The sequence below is a fragment of the Marmota marmota genome, unplaced genomic scaffold (genome assembly GCF_001458135.2).
Source record: "Marmota marmota marmota unplaced genomic scaffold, marMar, whole genome shotgun sequence".
In the NCBI taxonomy this organism is placed as follows: domain Eukaryota; kingdom Metazoa; phylum Chordata; class Mammalia; order Rodentia; family Sciuridae; genus Marmota; species Marmota marmota.
The window spans coordinates 32,898,562-32,917,940 of NW_026000142.1; the positions used below are offsets into that span (position 1 = coordinate 32,898,562).

A 19,379-nucleotide genomic window follows, 5' to 3' on the forward strand; every position below is an offset into this window, starting at 1 on the left:
TGATACATAATTAGAAACATTTTGGATTATCTTGGAAGCAGTTTAGTCACTTCCTACAATCTCTATAAGGCCAAGTGGTTTAAAGAAGTCTTTCCAGCAAAGCCACAGAACTGGGTTTTCTTCATGTAAATTGTACTTTTCAATCAATGGAGTGAAATAAAATATACTTTATGTTTTACTGGAAGTAATAATTTTAAGCCAGTGAAAGAGAGTGATTATAATGGGAAAGACTTACACTTGTTAATGGAGGAAAGGTTTGTATCCACTTTGGGATTGACTCTGCAAAAATGGTTTCTATTTGGCTTGCAAGTGATTATGGAATCAGGGTGGTGATGAGATTTCACCAGCTGCTCATGAAAGTCTAGATGTTGACTTGCATGACAAGTTAAATGTTTGTTCCCCATGCCTCACACAGCACCTAGAGTGATATAACATTTTTCCAACATAGTTGCATATAGGATCCATGATGTGAAACCATCACCATTATTATCATCATCCAAATTTTAGACATGTATGCAATTAAAAGCACAAAAGTCTGAATGGCTAATGAGGGGAATCTTATTATCCATGATTCAGAGGCAAGTGGGACAATGTCCCATACTCTACCTATACTTTGTATTGCAACTTATTTTTTTTCAAATAGGCAATAAAGGTATGAAGCAAGGTGTTAAATATCCTAAGAGGGTGGAGAAAAAGAACTTCTTTTTGATCTGCTAAATAACAAGTAACAAGAAATTTTGGCCTAGAGAACTTAGAGGTTAACCCATATTAGAACTGGAGGCCTAGCATGTGCAAGGTACTGGGTTTGATTCTCAGCACCACATATAAATAAATAATATAAAGGTCCATTGGCAACGAAAAAAATATTTAAAGAAAGAATATAAAACCTGGGAGAGCTCATGTACAATGGCATAATTTGGTGTGAACATACTCTATATACTGAGTTACAAAAAATTGTGCTGTGAATGGATAATTATGAATGTAATGCACTCCACTATTGTCATGTATGTAAGAAATAAATAAAAAAAGAAAGAAAAAAAAGAATATAAAACCTGGGCAACATTTTCTTGATTAGAAATTACATGTGATACTAATTCTCCTCAACAGGCTGGGAGGAAAATATATGATTCTCATTTTATTAGATGTTTCTGTATTCACCAGTACCCTTAAAAGTAAAACTTTAGGTGGAACTATTTAGCCAAAATATCAATAATTATATAGACTTTATCATACTGCTACAATGTATCCATTATGTTCTTTTCATCAAATAACAAGCATATAAGAATATGAAACAGTTGTTTCTTTATCCTCCAAGTATACTTTAAATATACAATTCCTTAATTGTTTAATTGTAAACTCTGGCAAAGCATGTGAAAAACTGATCAAAATAGCTGAACTTACAGAACCAGGCCTTGGGTAAGGAACTTTTCCTTCATAGAGTGACCAATGGTATTCAGGTCCTTCTTTATGTGCATATGGTCCATTAAAAGCTGCCCGGATGCTAGACATGTGATAGACACAAATAGCATGCCCTCTAAATATATTACTGAAAAATAAAAAAAAATTTAAAAAGTAATTACTCTTTGGGAACCAACAGTTCACCTGGTCAAATATTCCAACATACATAGATTAAAAAGATCTTTTGGGTAAAAATCTTGCAATTCCTTTAAACATAGATTATTCTGAAAATATTAACTACTGCAATATTTTAAATATTGAAATTTCAAAATGTAACATTTCTTTAATTTACTATTTATGATAGCTTAAAATTACCCTTTTAGAAGACCATTAAAGAAAATGTGTAACTTCAATTTATTATTGTTAAATCATATATTGTGTTTTTTCATTTTTGTTAAGGAAGATCTGACCTACAGTTAAAAAGATTCATCCTCATATTTAATTACCCATTTTAAGTTATTATCTCTTTTTACATTGTTTTATCTTCAAAGCAGACAGTTCTTTTAATCACCATACTATTAATATTGCTAAAAAGTTCTATCCAAGGGCTGGGTTGTAGCTCAGGGGTAGAGCACTTGACTCACACATGTGAGGCCCTGGGTTCAATCCTCAGTACCACATAAAAATAAATAAATGAATAAATTATTTAGATTCTAATTAAATAATAATAAATTATTTAGATAACAAATATATTGTATACATCTACAACTAAAAAATATTTTTTAAAAAGTTTTATCCAAATTTTATTAGATTTCTCAGTGTATGTGATATGAAGAGAAACTTAATGTCTCCTGAAAACTTAAGACTCTGTTCCATTCTTTTATCCAGAGGTCTCATAAACATTAGCACACTTATTGAATTCTTTCCTCCAGTTCACTGAAAACTGTGGTATTGTGGGAAGATGACTGGCCCGAATAAATTAAACTTGAGAAAATTTACTTAAATTCTATAAAGCTCAGCTCCCGCACCTGCAGAAGTAGCAGCAATTAAAATGATTTTCTTGATAAAAATTTCTATTTTCAAAGGATAAAGAAAGCAGTTGACTAACCACAGCAAATTTTATTGTGGGTATTTGGAATCAGATTCTGCAAAAGGATATTTCTAAAAGATTTAAAAAAAAAACTGGCTGTATTACTTAATTTGTCATGATCTGAATGAATTCTAACATCTTCTGAACCTCTGTAGTATGAGAATGGAAATAAATGATGTTGTGAAAGTGTTTTCTAAAATGAAAAATTCTGTATAAATATAGGATTTCCTACACCTGTAGAACAGCAGTAATGTTATTGTCTAAGGATATCAAATCAACATTTTATAACACACCTTGAAGCAATTGCAAATGCCTGAGATACTGATGAAAACTAGACATAGTCTTTCAACTAAAGTGACAATAAGCCTTTGATCACTATTCCATGAATATCAACCATTCTATGTCAGGTAACAGCTGGGAGCTTTTTTTCTCAGATTTGTATATGAATTGAACAGTCAAAATGGAAATTACAGAAGAAAAGCTTGTCTTTCTTTTTTCAGAAAAATCCAATATGCTATCCTTTAGGAAAGTGGCTTATAAATTGATCATACTAATCCATTAAAAAGCCTATGCATTATTTCATAACTTGAGTTCATTGTATAAAGCCATTGAGTGTTCAAGAAACATATAAATTATTTATTGGCATATGGAAGAAAATGAAGTAAAAGAAAATTAAGGGACTTTCAATGAACTGTGATAGCTGCCAATCTTTATTAAATATTTCTTTGCTCAAGAAATAATTGATAGAATGTTATTTCCATGTTACCCTGTTGCAGAAAAAGGTCTCTTTACAACAGCACCATACTTGTTCAAGGAGCTTATATTTTTTTCAAAGTGAGCATTTGAAATCACCTGCTGAAAAACTCAAAAAGGCTGTGTGGAAAGTCTCTAAGTAAAGTACAGTATACAGGGTCATGGACAGTTTATGGCCCATACAATGCAAATGAGAAACTGAGTAAGATCATTGCATCTCTGCTGAGAGAGTGAGATATATTCTTTATTTCTCACTCAAATAATTTTATCCATTCTCTGCCTTATTTGGAAAGATACTGAGGAAATTGTGTACATAAACTTTCAACCAAAACATATTTTAGTCATACTTTTTCATCCATGAATGAACTATTATTTCACTGATAATCTGTTATTTTTCCTTTACATTCTTATATATAAGAATATAAAGGAAAAATAACAGATTATCAGCACTAAATTGAATAGCATATTTGAAAGAAGGAGAGCAGATCATAAAGGTGTTGACTGTGAATATACATTGGAGGAAGATGGCCAGAACAAATGGGCAGGAAGATTGCTTAGTGACTAAGGAACCAAGGGCTATTTCCTGGACATGACAATTGATATGTGTTGAGAACTGACACAAACCAATGTTGGAAGACAAAGTCATTTCAAGCAAAAGAAGTGAACAAATAAAAATACTGTGATGGTATTTGGCAATATAAGCACTAGAATCTGTCAACATATTATCTTGTCAGTGGAGGGCTCACGGCAGGGGTGGGGAATCTTTCAAAGATGGGTGGGTAACCGTTATTAAAGAACAATAAAACTCTGGCTTAGAAGGTTCAATTTGATAAGACAAAAGAATTATCCTGGTCTCTGAAACATTAAATCAATATCTGACAAATTACATGAGAAAAAAAGTTGTCCTTTTTTTTGTAGATTAGAGAGGGAAGAGGTCAGGATATTAAGCACATGAGGATGCTAGGACACCGCATACAAAAACAAGAATCTGGACTGAGATTGTGGCTTTGAAAATGAGCTGCAATCGTGGGTGAACAAGGAGAAGTTGGTGATTTATAAAGTACAGAAAACAAGAATGATGACTGGGTCAATAGTATTTCCAAGTTATATAAACCATGAAAGGAGAGTCTAGAGAGACAATTCTTGCTTACATTTTTATATTGACTGTATAAATCTCTCACCTGGTAGTGTTAAACAGTCCAAATATCACTGGGTTCTTATGATCTCTGGTAGGCAGCAAAAAAACATCCTCTGAAAAATTAAAGACCCATCTATCAATTGGAGTTTTTAGCCCTCTTTACATGCAGAGAAAACATATTCACATGAAATAGTTTAGAACTTATTATAGATTTAAAGACATAAATTTCCAAATACACCCAGACAACTGTGACCAAAACATAACAGGGTGAATCCTTTCAGTGTTCTGGGTTTTTAGCTAACCCACACAGACGGAACCAGAGGCACTGACTCTAAACTAATGAGATGGATCTCCTTTTTTTCCTGCAACTCCTCTGCTATCACCAGGCACCTGGTTAAAATGAAAAGAATAGAAACATGCTCTAGGTTGGTGCTCTAGTCAAATTTTGCAGGAAACAAGTTTTCCACATGTATCAGACATAATGAGAGCTACACATCAAAGAGTAAAATTTAATTCTCAAAATAATACTTACCTAATTCATCAAAATATGTATCAATTCCATTCATTCCGGGTACTGAACAAACCAGTCTTGCTTTGAGGAACGTGCTCCATTTATTCACTAGTATTCTCTGCCCTCCCACATCATTCTGTGAAAAAGAAAACAGGTAAATGGGCACATAAAGAGCTTTTACCAACAACAGATTTAGTATTAGTCAATGTGCAGATGTCAAGAGTTATAGCTTTTTTTTTCCTATTTAAGAAAATTTAGTATAAGCCTCAAATGAATGCTAACATATATTCCTATAGTTTTTGTTTTGTTTTGTTTTTCACATTCTGACTTGTCAGTGTATTATCACTCTGAAGTAGTCAGTCTGCTTTCTAGGTATTAAACAATGTTAACATAGTAGTCTCTTCTAAATGAAGGAGTGGGCTTTATGACACTGTAACCTTTATTTTGTTGATAAATAATCTATACACACACAGAGAGAGAATGTACACATAACTTACATATGTATGTATGCATACAAGTTCTTTAAATTTTTTCTTTGTCCTCTTTTGTAGTGCTAAGGATTGAACCCAGGTCCTCACAAATGGCAGGCAAGCACTCTACCACTGAGCCACATCCCAAGCCCTCTTAAATCTACACTTAAATTGATTCTTAACTGACAGATTTACTTTACATTTGTAATATTATTAGCAGTCTCTAAGTACATGTTGCTACTTCAATTTGTTTGACTATTCCAAACCTGACTGAATACTCAAACTACAGATTTTTTTTTTCTATAAAGTCAACCAACTTGAATTATTCAAACACAGTTGTGTATATTATTTAGATTGTGGACTAAAGAAACAAAAAGATTTTGGTTTATTTAATTTGGTTTATTAATGTATTTCATTAAAAAAACCCTCAAACTTCTTTTTAGGAAGAAATACAGACTAACTATAGACTACTTATTATAACTATAACTTAACTGTAACTCTAAAACTAACTATAGACTGTTTATAGTAACAGCTTTGAAAATGAGAAAAATCATACAAAATGCAGATTAAAAAATGCAGATAAAACCTGCACTAGATATGAAGTTTTTATAGATGTGAAGTGTTATGGTTGGATGTGAGGTCTCTCCCAAAGTTCATGTGTGAAACAATGCAAGGTTTAGAGGAGAAATGATTGGGTTACAAGAGCCTTAGTCCAATCAGTGAATGAGTCCCCTGATGGGATTGATTGGCAATGGAAGGGTGTGGGTGGAGGAGGTGGGTCCTTGGGGGTGTGCCTTTAAGGTATATATTTGGTGTCTGGCAAGTAGGTTTCTTTCTCTGCTTTCTGAACATAATATGAGCCACTTCCTTCTGCCATACTCTTCGGCCATGTATTTCTGCCTCACCTTGAGCCCCAAGGAATAGTCAAAGCAGTGAAAACTCTGACTAAAACATGAATTATAAATCTTGTTTTATTAAATGACAATTTTGGATGCCTATAGAATACTAAATATTTAAAGCAGAAACCTACTATAAAATTTGTAACAAATGCATGGCCATAGATTGTGAGATAAGCAATTTTAATGAGTTAGAAACACCATCCTCACCACGCAAAGTCGCCCCACTCTGGTGTATATCGCATGGGCATTGCTTTCTTCCTCCAGGGCCTTCTCAGTAAAAAAGAAATACACTTTGTTGTCATCTCGGTCTTCATTGTCAGGAATCATATATGCACCTACAAATTTTGGTTCTATAGGAGTAAAATGTGAAAGAAAAATGAAAGAGATATAATAACAAAATGAGGTTATCCTAATAAATTACATGTCAACTGAAAGCTTAACTTTAACTCTCATCATTTTATTAAAAAATACATATTCCTTGAAAATTTTAACCAAACAATTTTTAAAAGGGATAGCTATCTCTATTTTATTTGCAAGTCAACAAACATTTTTAAATTGATAATGATGATAATATGCTACTTAGAGTTACCATGTGTTTTTAAGCTTCACAAAAATGCTGAAAATGAAAATGTTCACCATAAAATGAGCTCCTAGACATACCAGCATAAAAAATTATAAATAATATTCCTTACAAAGAATTCTGTCAGTAAATGGATAGTGACCTTTCTAAAGTTTTATATTTAAGGTGCCATGTGATCCTATTAAGACAAGAAAAACAAAGCAATCAAGTCATTAGAAATTATACCAATTGATAAGAACAGAAAAACCCTATTGTATGATGAATTTTTCACTTTTCATATATTCGCTTTGTTTTATTCATTTAAATTTTGATTTCTAAGCATTGCTAGGAAGGTAAATTGATTTTATAATTAAACCAATCCATATGAAATGATGAACACATACCATATAGATTTTACCCTCAAGGATTTTGCCAACAAAAACATTCTCAAATCTGTAAAAACTCTAAGCTATATTTATATTGTAATTATCAAAGTGGCAAAATTATCCATGAATTCTAGGCTTGTATTCAATTCTAATTTCCTCTGTATTCTGTCTCAATCCTACCTTTCAATAGACGCTCATTGTCATGCTCAGTGCGAATATGGGCAAGTCGCCCCATGCTCCGGAAGATGGCAGCATCTCTGCCCCAATAGTCACTGTAGAGTCCAGCAAATAGTTCACTACCTATGTGGACATGTCAATTACAAATAAGTAAGTATTTATTTGTCTCTCTATCTGAAGACAAAGTATCAACCACAATTAACATTAAACACATCTGGTTCCCAAAACATATTCAACCTTATGATATTAATGCTATTGTTGTTTAGGACATGGAAGGTATACTCAAACTGCCAGGGTTTGAATCCTGACTCTGCCACTTACTACCTGTGTGAACTAGAACAGGTTGCTTAAACTCTCTGTGCCTAGTTTTCTTCTTCTGTGAATAAGAAAATGAGCCGTACTCGACAGAATTGTTAAGAGCTAAACCTTGGGACAGTTACTGGAAAATGCTTGGTAAATAATATGGCAAATTTTGGTAAGTAATATGGTTTTATCTTCTTTTACTAAATGTATTTTAACCTTCATATATCAGGTCATTGTTATTATTATTTTTTCAAGTATTATATGTTAGTTTAGTCAAATTCTTCTTTTATCAGGAAATTGCTAGCCAGATGTGGTAGCTCACATGTGTAATCCTAGTAGCTTGGGAGGCTGAGTCAGGAGGATGTTTAAAGCCAGCCTCAGCAATTTAACAAGGCCCTAAGCAAATTAGTGAGAAAAAAAAAATTAAAGGCTGAAGATGTGGCCCAGTGGTGCTTTTAAGCATGTGATTTCAATCCCTAGTACAAAAAAGAAAGAAAGAAAGAAAGAAAGAAAGAAAGAAAGAAAGAAAGAAAGAAAGAAAGAAAGAAAGAAAGGAAGGAAGGAAGGAAGGAAGGAAGGAAGGACTATAATTATCATAATTTTATTGTGGTAACTATAAAATCTGTCAAAGCTGTATCTAATCCAATAACTATTTAATTCATAAGTATATGTTTGAGTCAGATAGGAAGGATATAAGAAAAATCTCAGGATTTAATCAAGCCAATAAGAGAATGACTGTAAGATGTTAGCTGCAACATATGGCCTAAGTCATAGCTTTAAAATAAAGTTGAGGAATTACACAGATGTATTCAGGAGCTCCAGAAATGTCTTTTGAAGCAGAAATATAGGGGTTAAAATTAGATTAAGAGAACAGAAAAACATTTTAAACAAATAAATAAGAATGTAACCTAAATCCCCAAAAGATAACCACCTCTCAAGTATAGGAATTTGGAATCCCTTTTCTTCTGCATGGCTTCAAAAGATAATCAGTGTGCCCAGAAGTGGTACCAGGAAAACTGTCCTGGTATACCCAGTTAAGGTGTCCTGTCCTAGGCAAAAAGCTCTGGCCAGTAAGCAAATGATAACATTATATGATTGGAAACAACAACCTTAATTTAGGGTGGTAATATTATTTTCTTAATGAGCATCATAGAACTCTGGTAAGAGTTAAAAACAAATACAATATGACTATGTAATCCAATATGGATGCTTTTATGAATTCTGAAAATTTGGAATGGTACATACGCATACACATGCTATTTAAGGTATTTGAAGTTTAAAAGAATTCAAATCAATTGTACTTCCAATTTAATATATCAAACTATGTAATCAATTTTAGAATTAAGATTATTAACATTATAGGCATGGAATTTTGACCAAATCAATAAACCAAATTTTAGAGAACTTGAGTTTCTTACTTATAAAATTTATTTATTGAATTTTTAAAAAATTTGTCTTAAATTTTATGAAGATTCTATCCCCTAAAGTAAAGCCCTTAAGATTTTTTAAAAATTCAATATATTCAATATATTTGTATTTTTATGGTTTAGACACAAGGTATTGCCCAAAAGTTCATGTGTGAGATAAGGCAAGAAAGTTTAGAGGTGAAATGATTGGCTTATGAGAAGCTTAAGCTAATCAGCAGATTAATTCATTGATAGGGATTAATTGGGTAGTAACTGTAGGTAGGTAGGGTATGGCTTATGGCTGGAGAAGGTGGATCACAGGTGGTGTGCCTTTGGGTTTTGTATTTTATCATGGCGAAGAGAGTTATTATCTGTTTCTCTGATTCCTGGTTCTATGTCTTCAGCTGCTTTCCCCCTCCACACTTTTCCACCATGATGTTCTGCCTTACCTTGGTCCTGCAGCAATGAAATCAGCCATCTGATTTTATTAAATGAATAACAATAAATTTCTGTTATTTACTCAGAAAATAATAGACCTCAGAAACCCTGAGCCCCAAAATAAACTTTTCTATTTGTTCCTGTCAGGTCTTTTGGTTGTAACAGCAAAAAATCTGACTAAAACATGTATACTTAAAGTTTGGGAAAGTAACCAACTGTGTTATATATGAGGCCAATTGTAAGGAAATTTATTTTCAATTTGAGTTAACTATTAAATTTTTAAAAAGCTATGAGGTATTACTATAATCAGCTATTTTTTTTTCACTTAGAAAAGATGAGCAGTTCTAAATAAGTCATTTTTCTGTTTATGAAATTCAGTTTGGATGTTCACAAACTACATAAGGTAAACAAAAGTGAACCTATGAACAAAGGAAGTGAATTCCACTATGGATGTATAAAAACTATATAGTAATCCATAAATAAAATCTAGGTTTCACACAAGACAATCCACTTCTAAACTGTAATTCTGTATCAGCTAAAGAGGGAAAAGCAAATGTGGCAGAACATCAGCAAGGTAAATGTCAGCAAGTGTTCATTTGACTCCTCAACTTTTCTTCTTATTTGAAAATTTTCAAGAAAACAAATTGAAAAAGAAAGATCCATTTGTTGAATTCATCCCTCATATGCAACACATGCTAGTGAAATGTATGATAATAAAAATTACAAAAACTGAAAAATTTGGACATAAAATATAATTTGTTAGAGAAAATTTATATCAGAACACTTATTTCAGTATATCATGTTCTTGGCAACAGAATAGTACATAATTTCTATCAAAGACAATTAAGGCTACCAGAAATCATAAAGCTATAAATGCAGAAAGAGTATTTTAAAACAAAATTCATTCAGTGATTAGGAACATGAATCATGAACTGTGATTCAGTCTGTCCTGCTTGAGCATGGATAAGAGAGAGAATTAAAATGAATTAAAAGAACTTGAAAATCAACTTTTTTTTATAAACAAAACAAGTTGCTTAAGAGACTTAACTCACTATTAAAATGCCAGAGTATTTTTATTTATTATAGCTGAGTTATAACATCCCATATAAAATACAAAGGACATAATATAAATTTATTTTAAACATTATTTATTTTTCTAGTGTGGGCAGGCTGAACCTTTAATCCACAATTTGTATTAAGAGCAGAGTCCTTAAAAATCACAAGAGTTTCCTATTTCTTAAGTTTTTAATATTTGTATAATATAATTTCTTAAAATAATTCCTATTGGACTATAATCTTTATATTACTACACATCAATTTTACTGATTTATTCGTCCCAATTTAGAACTTTGTTCTAAAGTTCTGATTGTTTTAATCAATACTGTAAAATTAACAAACAAGTACCCATTGGAGCCACTAGATGGCAACCCTATGACACCAAAATAACACCATGTCCAGGAAGTTCATCTGCACAAAAGATGATAGGTTTCCATTTTTGCCCAATTTCCCTTTTTGTACTCAGATAAAAGAAATCGTTTGTGAACAATTTAAATAACACAATATGAACTGTATGACTTTAAAGCGTCAAAGCAACTAGACAGGTGCTAAAAACTATATATAAACTGAACCAAATGTGTTTCTGTTGGAAAGGTTAGCTTTTCCTCAGAAGGGAAAGATTCACCTTTCGCATCTTATTATCAATGTGAAGAAAAAAATAGATTCACATTACAATAGATAATGACTATGTTTGGCAAAATACTCTCCTAAGAAAACTAGAAAAAAATACACGTTAGCAAAAATAATAAATTAGTATTGAGCTTTAGGTACAAATAATGACTAACAGTAATGAAATGAGTAAAAATATTCAATATTATTATATAACTAATAAAATTTACAACAAATACAGAGTCTGTAATTAAAAACTTTACCTTAAAATTATGACTATTTGGTGTCAATAGGGAAAATTTGGTATTCTAAAAAATGCAAAAACAAAACATCTAGATAGATAAGTAATACTTTCCAAGAATTAAAAATGCAAAACGTTTCATATGCTTTAGGATTTCAAGATCTAAAGCACACCTACCTGTGGATTTAGTTAATAATGACTATGGAAATAAGATATATAATAAATGTATTATCTTAGCCAACTTGTTTTCTGATCTATATTGATATTGTGAATTGAAAAAAAAACATTGATTTTTATGCCATATATTGTTTAATTCTTAGAGCATTCAAATTGGCTTCTGACAGTAATGCTTTCAAGGTTAATTTTAGGTGGCCAATAATGATTATTATTTTTAAAAACAGCACATATATTTACAGGGTATTTAACTTATTTTCATGCTCAATAATCATGTGTATACACTGATAAAAGAATAGTGGAGAGAAATTTCCACTGGAAATCTAGCAAACTAAGTCTCCAGCTTGAAATCTGCCATTTGACCATGCTAAAACCATTAAGTATCTCAAGATACTCTTTATCTATAAAACTGGAGAACCTACAGGCATTTTCTTAAATCTGTCAAGCAAGCAACATATACCCTATCTTTTTGTTTTGTTTTGTTTTTGCCTAGAATTCTACACTTCCCTTCTCACCTTATTCCCATTTAAATGGCCTGTTGCTCACTGACTCCATAAAGGCTTCCTTGACCAAATTTCTGTTGGTTTATGAGTTCCTTGTTCTACCTTAGCCCCCATGCCTATTCTTAGTATACTGGTCATAGTACTGTATTTCAATTGAATGCTCAACATCATGCTTCACTAATATCTAGAATATAAAAGATATTCAATGAACATTCACTGAATAAAAGAATGGCTCAATAAATTAATAATCAAATATATAAAATTCCTTTAAGCTGTTAAAATGTTATAAAATGTAATAAACCAACAATCAGTATAAGATTATGATTTTTCAAAATGGCTTCAGGAACTTCAGAAACATCAAAAGAAAGAATGACTGAGTTTTTGAATTTTCATTCCTAAAGGCTTGTATCATTTAATATTTTACATCATAAACCCAGAGAATGTCGTGTTCTATCATTGGTTCCCAACAGTTTCAGTCTCAATGGACATTATGTTGTGATTAAAAGATTGCATCCACTAAATTGCTTTCATAAGAAACTAGACATTGTAAATCATTCTAAGGTAAAGGATAAAGCAGATCATTTTCCACATGACTCCTATTTACAATATGAACTTTAACTGAAGTTTTATTTAAACATATTATACTGTTTTAATATTTCATGAAACTTAGAGAGTTCCACTCATGCACCATATATTATCTGAGTTTTTATTCACCATGTTGGGATGCAGCAGGATTTAAATGTGTAGTAAGAAATGTTCACAGTAGCTGTTTACCACCTTCTTATCTCATTTCACTCAAGCAATTCTGCTTATGTTGTAAATGCACATTCTACAATTCAAAATTATGTGAAACACATTTGCACATGGCTAAAGACTGATTTAGCTGACTAATTTTAAAACTGAACTGTATAACTTTGTAGAAAATTGTTTTATTCTACATGAAATATTTTGCAGAAAGGACTATGACATGCTAACTGCAAAGAAAAATAAAATGCACTTAAGAGGTAAATATAGAGGAGACTGATCCTCATACTACAATATCCTAGTTCAGACTGTCTGCTTGAGACACTGAAAAGAAACCAAGAAGAACATGTGATCTCTTTAGGTATTTAGTTGTTGGAATTTTTGTGTCTTTGTTTTTGTTGTAGCAGATGACAAGCATTACCTGTCAGTGTTAAAAAGGTGATTCTGAGATATAAAGGAAAAAAAATGTGTTTTGAATGTGTTTATTTGCATTTGCTAGTACTGATGTCTGCACTGAGTTTTCTTGGTGGCAAACCAGTGACATTGAGACTATCATGGTCAAACCAGATCCTTAAGGGAGATCAATGGAGACATGAAGAGTAGGGCTTCCCCCCGACCCCATTCTTTTTTTATTTGCTTTTTTATTTTCCATTTTTGAAGAAACCATAAGCAAAGTATTCAAATAGTTCCTCAGAGAGCAGCAGTCATGGCCAGAAGCTACAGTAAACATGTGGATAGTGGGCATTTTGCCAAAGGTAAGAGAATAGCAGCCTTGGATTAAAAAAAAAAAAAAAATCTCAGATATTCTAACATGATAAGGAAATAACTTGCAGTCTAAGTTTCTGTATGGTTGAGGTGAATTTAAAAAACAAACCAGGACACTCATTTATTGTTTGTACAAGTTATAATTATAAAGATTTGTATTTTCTCCTCATGAATTTTTTTACTTAATTTCCTAATATTTATTAAGTCCCACTTTGTTCAAGAACTATTCATTAATAACTCTGTCCTGAATGTAAATGTAGTTAATTAAAAGAAAATGATTATTTTAAAATATTTTAATGTTATAAAAAGGAGGTAGTAATCACATTTTGCCCTCTATGTATTCTAACTTATTCGATCAATATAAATCTTTAATTCATAGAATCAGTAATGAGATGTATATTCACAGTGGTGTTATTATTCAAAAAAACGTTCAAAAAGAAATTTTCAGTGGTTGTAAAGTTTGTAGTTTTATTTGCTGAAAAAGTATCATAAGAAAAAAGATATGTAGGGGGAAAAACAGACTCTTATGTTAGTTATTTGTTGAAATAAAATTCAGAAACTGTTTAAATTAAAAAGAATCCTTAAAAGTGTCCCACTAACAGTTAACATTTTCAAAGCAAATCATTAAAACTTACATGAAAAATCATGGTGGTTTTCGTTTAAATATTACCACCACACATCTTATCATAACTTGGGTCCTAATAACTGGAATTAAATGAAGGAATTAAATTTAAACTGGAACTGGTAATACAACTGACAGATAAAATGAAAATTTTTTAAAAATGGTGATAGGATTGAGAGGAGAAAGTTTAATAAGGGAACCTAGAGTTATTGAAAGTATTATCAACTTAATGAGAATATTGTAATATTGCATCAAAGATACCTGATGAAAGGAGTCAGCTAAAATATTTGCTGACTGACCAAAATGTTATATGACATAAAGAAAATATTTCTGGAATTTTAATGTGGCCCAAATCCAGGAAATAACTTACTTATTATTTTACTACTAATAATTTACTTATCATTTTGCGTATCAAAATAAATAGATACCTTTGGATGATTTTAGGTTCATAGATGAATAATGTAGCAGTTTATTTTAGTGAAAAGTTCATTCCTCCAATAAACATTGTTAAAACTAGGCTTTAATACTTTGTATAACTTAGATAATTTCTTAAAGCTGCTTTAAATACAAAGTTAGTAAGCACAGTGGGGGAGAATTTGGCTAAAAACATAGAAATATTGCACCTGGGGTTGAGTTTGCATGCATGCCACCAAGGTAAACTATATTACTACAAAGTGGCATTTGAAGAGCAAGCTTAATTAATATATGATTTCATAATGATTGGTTTCTGAACATATAGAACATAGCTCAGTAAGGAGCTTGATTTGTCCTTAAATGTTCTTTCATATAGAATCATATGTTCTTAACATTGCATTTCTAAATTAGAATATAAATTTAATAAAAATATGCTTATTAACTTGTTTCTCACCCACCAAATCATCTCCAATATTTTTTCAGTTTTTTAGTAATCTTTTCCTCCAGACAATCTTAGGTCAACATAATTTAAATTAACTGAAATGAAAACTGTATCTAAAGTTAAGAAATTATATAAGCTATTCTCTGCTTTACAAGCAACTTTTTTTTCCTTTGAGGTCCTATAGTTTGATAAATATTGTTGCTAATTTTGTGCTCTCATAAAATTTGTCTTCATTAGAACAGGCATTAAACATTGTGGGTTATACATTTAACAAAGAAACACCAAGCAATGGTCTAAAGATGGCCATCATTTTGCTAGAGTCTTGTTTTAACCCATCAGCACAGAACATGTGTGGTCATAAAATACCACATTAATACATTCTTTCCCTGTCAGAGTAAGCTACAGTGAGCTTGCCAAATTCCAACTCAGGTAGCTCCTTTTTTTTTCCAGCCCACATTCCTACTGCTTTTTCAATTGGGTGAATTATTTTTACTTCCCCTCTTTTTAAAGAGCTTCTGGCTCACATAGGTTATCAGGTTTCTATTCCAGTGGCTGCTGCATTTCCACAGTGAATGAATGATCTCTCCAAGGTACTTTGGGATGAAAGCGAGTGGATAAATGTGAAGAATTATATTTTTATTTCTTCTCTTTGGAGGGATTATTCTATAACTTTCGTGTTTAGCTTGGAGGGCTCTTTTGATTTGATTTCTCTCCTGAATAAATGAAACAGCCACCCAGATGGCAAGCACTTCACATTTCAGCAACGTGTAATTTGATTTGGAAGTTCAATGAAACTCACTTGGAAATGTCCCTCCAGTAATATTTCCCTCTTAAAAATTTCAGTTTTAAATTCCTGGCTTCATGTATAAACAAGCTCCAGAGAGACAAAATGTTGAGTGGCAAGGTGGCTATAGTCATTATTTTTCTCCATTTAAATAAAATGTTCAAAATGATTGGTCTTCTCTTCGATATTCTTAAGATTTCACTGTAGAAGCTGTATATGCTGTGTAATTTTTAACTTCAAATATCCTTTTATTATTATGAAAAATATTTCAAATTTATTTTTTGTATTTTTTTAGGTTCCTCGGTGAACATGAAAGCCGATTCTGTGCAAGAAACAATATGGTAAAGGATGGGAAAGACTTTTTATAGACAGCCAAATCTTGTGTGTATGAAGATATAAAAATCACTAAAAACTTTAGAAAAAAGATTGTATGAGGCTACCAAATGGATACATTTTAATTCATATCCTGCCAATTTCTTTGGAACTTCTAGTATTTATGGATCTGGCATTCAGCAAAAGTGTCATTCTTAAGATTTTGATTCCTACTAAGCCTACGCTGACTTAGAAAACTTGTTTCCATAGTTAAAGTCTCTTATCTTCATACTCTATTCTCTCTCACTCTCTCTCCCCACAAACACACACACACACACACACACACACACACATATTCACATGCATGTGAATACGCATAAGCTGCTTCATAGGAGAACTCAAAATATTTTAAGATATAATAATTCTTTAAAAACACAGCATCACTTTCTTCAAGTCTCTGAAAAAAAATTAATCACTATGTGAAATTCTCTCACAATCCTTTCAAATTATGAAGACTAAGTCAAGCTTTTCCCATCAACAGAGCTAAAATGAGAGGTGTGTGTGTGTGTTTTTTAATCAATCAATGTGTTTTGAAAACTTTGATTTTTTTTTTTTTTTTGTACCTGAGTACCCAGATTGGGATGAAGGGGTGTAAGGAGTGGAATGCAAAGCCCATCACAATCAACTCTCTGGAATATGTTCAGCATGCAAAAAAGCATATTAGCATCTGTATCAACTCTAAATCAAGTTTAGCATTTTTTTAATTAATCTTCAGTGACCAGTTTTAAGTGTTATCAGTTTATTTAGAACTGAAGTCTCTATATTATTTTACACTTTCTCATTTTCAGCAAAGATGAGCTAGTATTAGTAAAAACAAAAAAATCCTGTAAATATTGCAAATGTAACAACAGAACCTTTCACATCTGTACTATATTATATCAGAATCTCTCAATACTGAGAAAACTGAATCATTTCTATTAGCACCTATGCCAGGTGTCAGAATTTGCTTTCTCCAGTTTTGTACGTGGAAACTCCCACCTGTCTCTACTATCACAGTGCTAGAGGATTTCATAAATAGTGCTGTTTTTAATCTCAAATAATATGAGAGAAAGGAAAAGTACAGTGCTTTATTGTGTTTAAGAAGTTTGGGGTACCTCATCTAATTAAATTGAATCAAATTTAAATATAAAACACACATTATCATCTACTTCATCATCCCAGCATGCATATTTAATGATAGTTTGAATTGGTCAGTCTCTGTAATTTATATTCTAAATTAACAAGAATTTAGATAAATAACATTGTAGTTCTTAATCAAGATGACTTCCAGATGAATTCGAAGGATACAGAAAAAGGAATCCAAAGAGGAGAATATTAAAATTCCCTAAAGGCGCAAGAGTATTGGAACAGTTTGGTTTCTCTGGCTAAATGTTTATAAAATAGTCACATAATTGCATTTTGTTAATAGTAAAATGATACCATACAAATGCCTTATATCAGGTACGCAATGACAATTTTTTTCTTCAAGATGGAACACACACTTCATAGCATCTGCACTTATTTTAGAATCAAATTATTCAAGTTAGCATGGCTTGAAATTGAATATCATTGCTTCCAGCACCAGTAAATAGATATGACAAGGCAAAGTATATAAATAAATACCGAATAAATGTACTGAAGTTGAAAAATAAGTTTTGAAATCATTCTGAGTACACCACTTGATGTCTACAACAAATATAATTACCAATTAAAGTGGAGATAAAGGAAGAGCTGGGATCAAAAGGACATCTGCCCCTTCCTCGTTCAGATCTGTGTGGTTCCAGGTGAAACAGAGGATCCTGAAGAGAAAACCAGAAAGCCATTGTGAATGTGACAGCTTCAACAAGAATTTAATTGCTCAGCTAAAACATTGAACTTTGAATATTTACAAAACAAATAGGAGATCAGTAATGTCAAGTTATTTGGTAAAAATTACATTTTATACATAACCACATGGATATTGCAGACCCATACAAATTCTCTCATGCCTCTCAAAAACTAGAAGAAAGCAAAAATGGCAGTAAACAATTTGAGAGATGTTTGTGTTCACTTTCCACAGATGACAGTCTGCAAAGACAAAAAAAAGTTTGTCCAAATGATAATTGCAGGTTTCCCACCTAACACTTAAGCTAAAGGACACTTATGCAAATTTAAAGATCCAAGATCCGTAGCAATATGAAGGAGGACGTGACCAAGAGTTTCTTTATTGTTTAGTTAGTGCCAATTTATAAAATATTTGAAAAAAAAAGAGTAGATAGGATAAACATTTTATATGTGTTAAAATACAATAAAATGGCCGGGTCATAGAGAACTCATGAAGAGAGGAACTGAGCTGCTTTCTTAAATCAAGATTTTCTATAGCTTAAAAATTCTGTGATATTCAACTTTTAATCTCTAATCACTGATGAGATTGGTTTTACCTAAAGGATATAATCAGACAGATTAAACACTAAAATTGAGGTAGAATATTAAAGAAAAGGAAAGGGATCATGGGAAGCAGAATGGGGGGTGCGGTAGAGGGGATGTATAACTATGGAGTGGATATAATCAAGATATGTTATTTGGATGTCCAAATAAGACATGGTGAAACACATTATTCTGCATATTCAAAATGCACTAATTGAAAAGTTTTCAAAAAAAACAAAACAAAAACAAGTGCATTGTTTCATTGCTTACTATTTGACAATGAAGATATATAAACGCTGAATACTGAATACAGATGTACTCTTCAAGATCTCTACCTCAGGCCAAAACTCAGATGGACTTCACTGCACCTCCCACCTCTTCACAGATTTCAAATGCCTGGTGCACATTTTTTTTATTAATGGCTTAGCTTAGATCAACAATGTTCATTTTAAAATAATAAACAAGTTAAACATTCTGTCTGCTTTCTGTCTTATTAAAACTCCATATTTTTGAATACCTTAAAGACATATCTATCATTTTAATACTAAAATAATGTGTTCTAGAGCTTCTTATTTTTTAGCCCCCAAATGCTTTTTTAAAAAAGAACTGTTAGAACATTCTTGCTTTAAATGTGTACCGTTCTTAACAAGTATAGGTGTCTGACAAGAGATGAATAGAAAAAGAAAATATGATATATATACACAATGAAGTTCTACTCAGCCATGAAGAAAGAATTTATG

At 31.7% G+C, this 19,379-nt stretch overlaps 1 protein-coding gene across 1 annotated transcript in view; it reads right to left on the reverse strand.

The window, feature by feature from the left end:
- Sema3e (semaphorin 3E) overlaps window positions 1-19,379 on the reverse strand; it is a 257,184-nt gene that overhangs the window by 30,565 nt on the left and 207,240 nt on the right. Inside the window, exons 5-10 of the mRNA XM_048785929.1 lie at window positions 17,939-18,032; window positions 7,385-7,504; window positions 6,467-6,609; window positions 4,912-5,026; window positions 4,423-4,492; window positions 1,402-1,546 (exon numbers count right to left, since the gene is read on the reverse strand). Coding sequence (XP_048641886.1) covers window positions 1,402-1,546; window positions 4,423-4,492; window positions 4,912-5,026; window positions 6,467-6,609; window positions 7,385-7,504; window positions 17,939-18,032 — 687 coding nt within the window. The remainder of the gene's footprint in view (window positions 1-1,401; window positions 1,547-4,422; window positions 4,493-4,911; window positions 5,027-6,466; window positions 6,610-7,384; window positions 7,505-17,938; window positions 18,033-19,379) is intronic.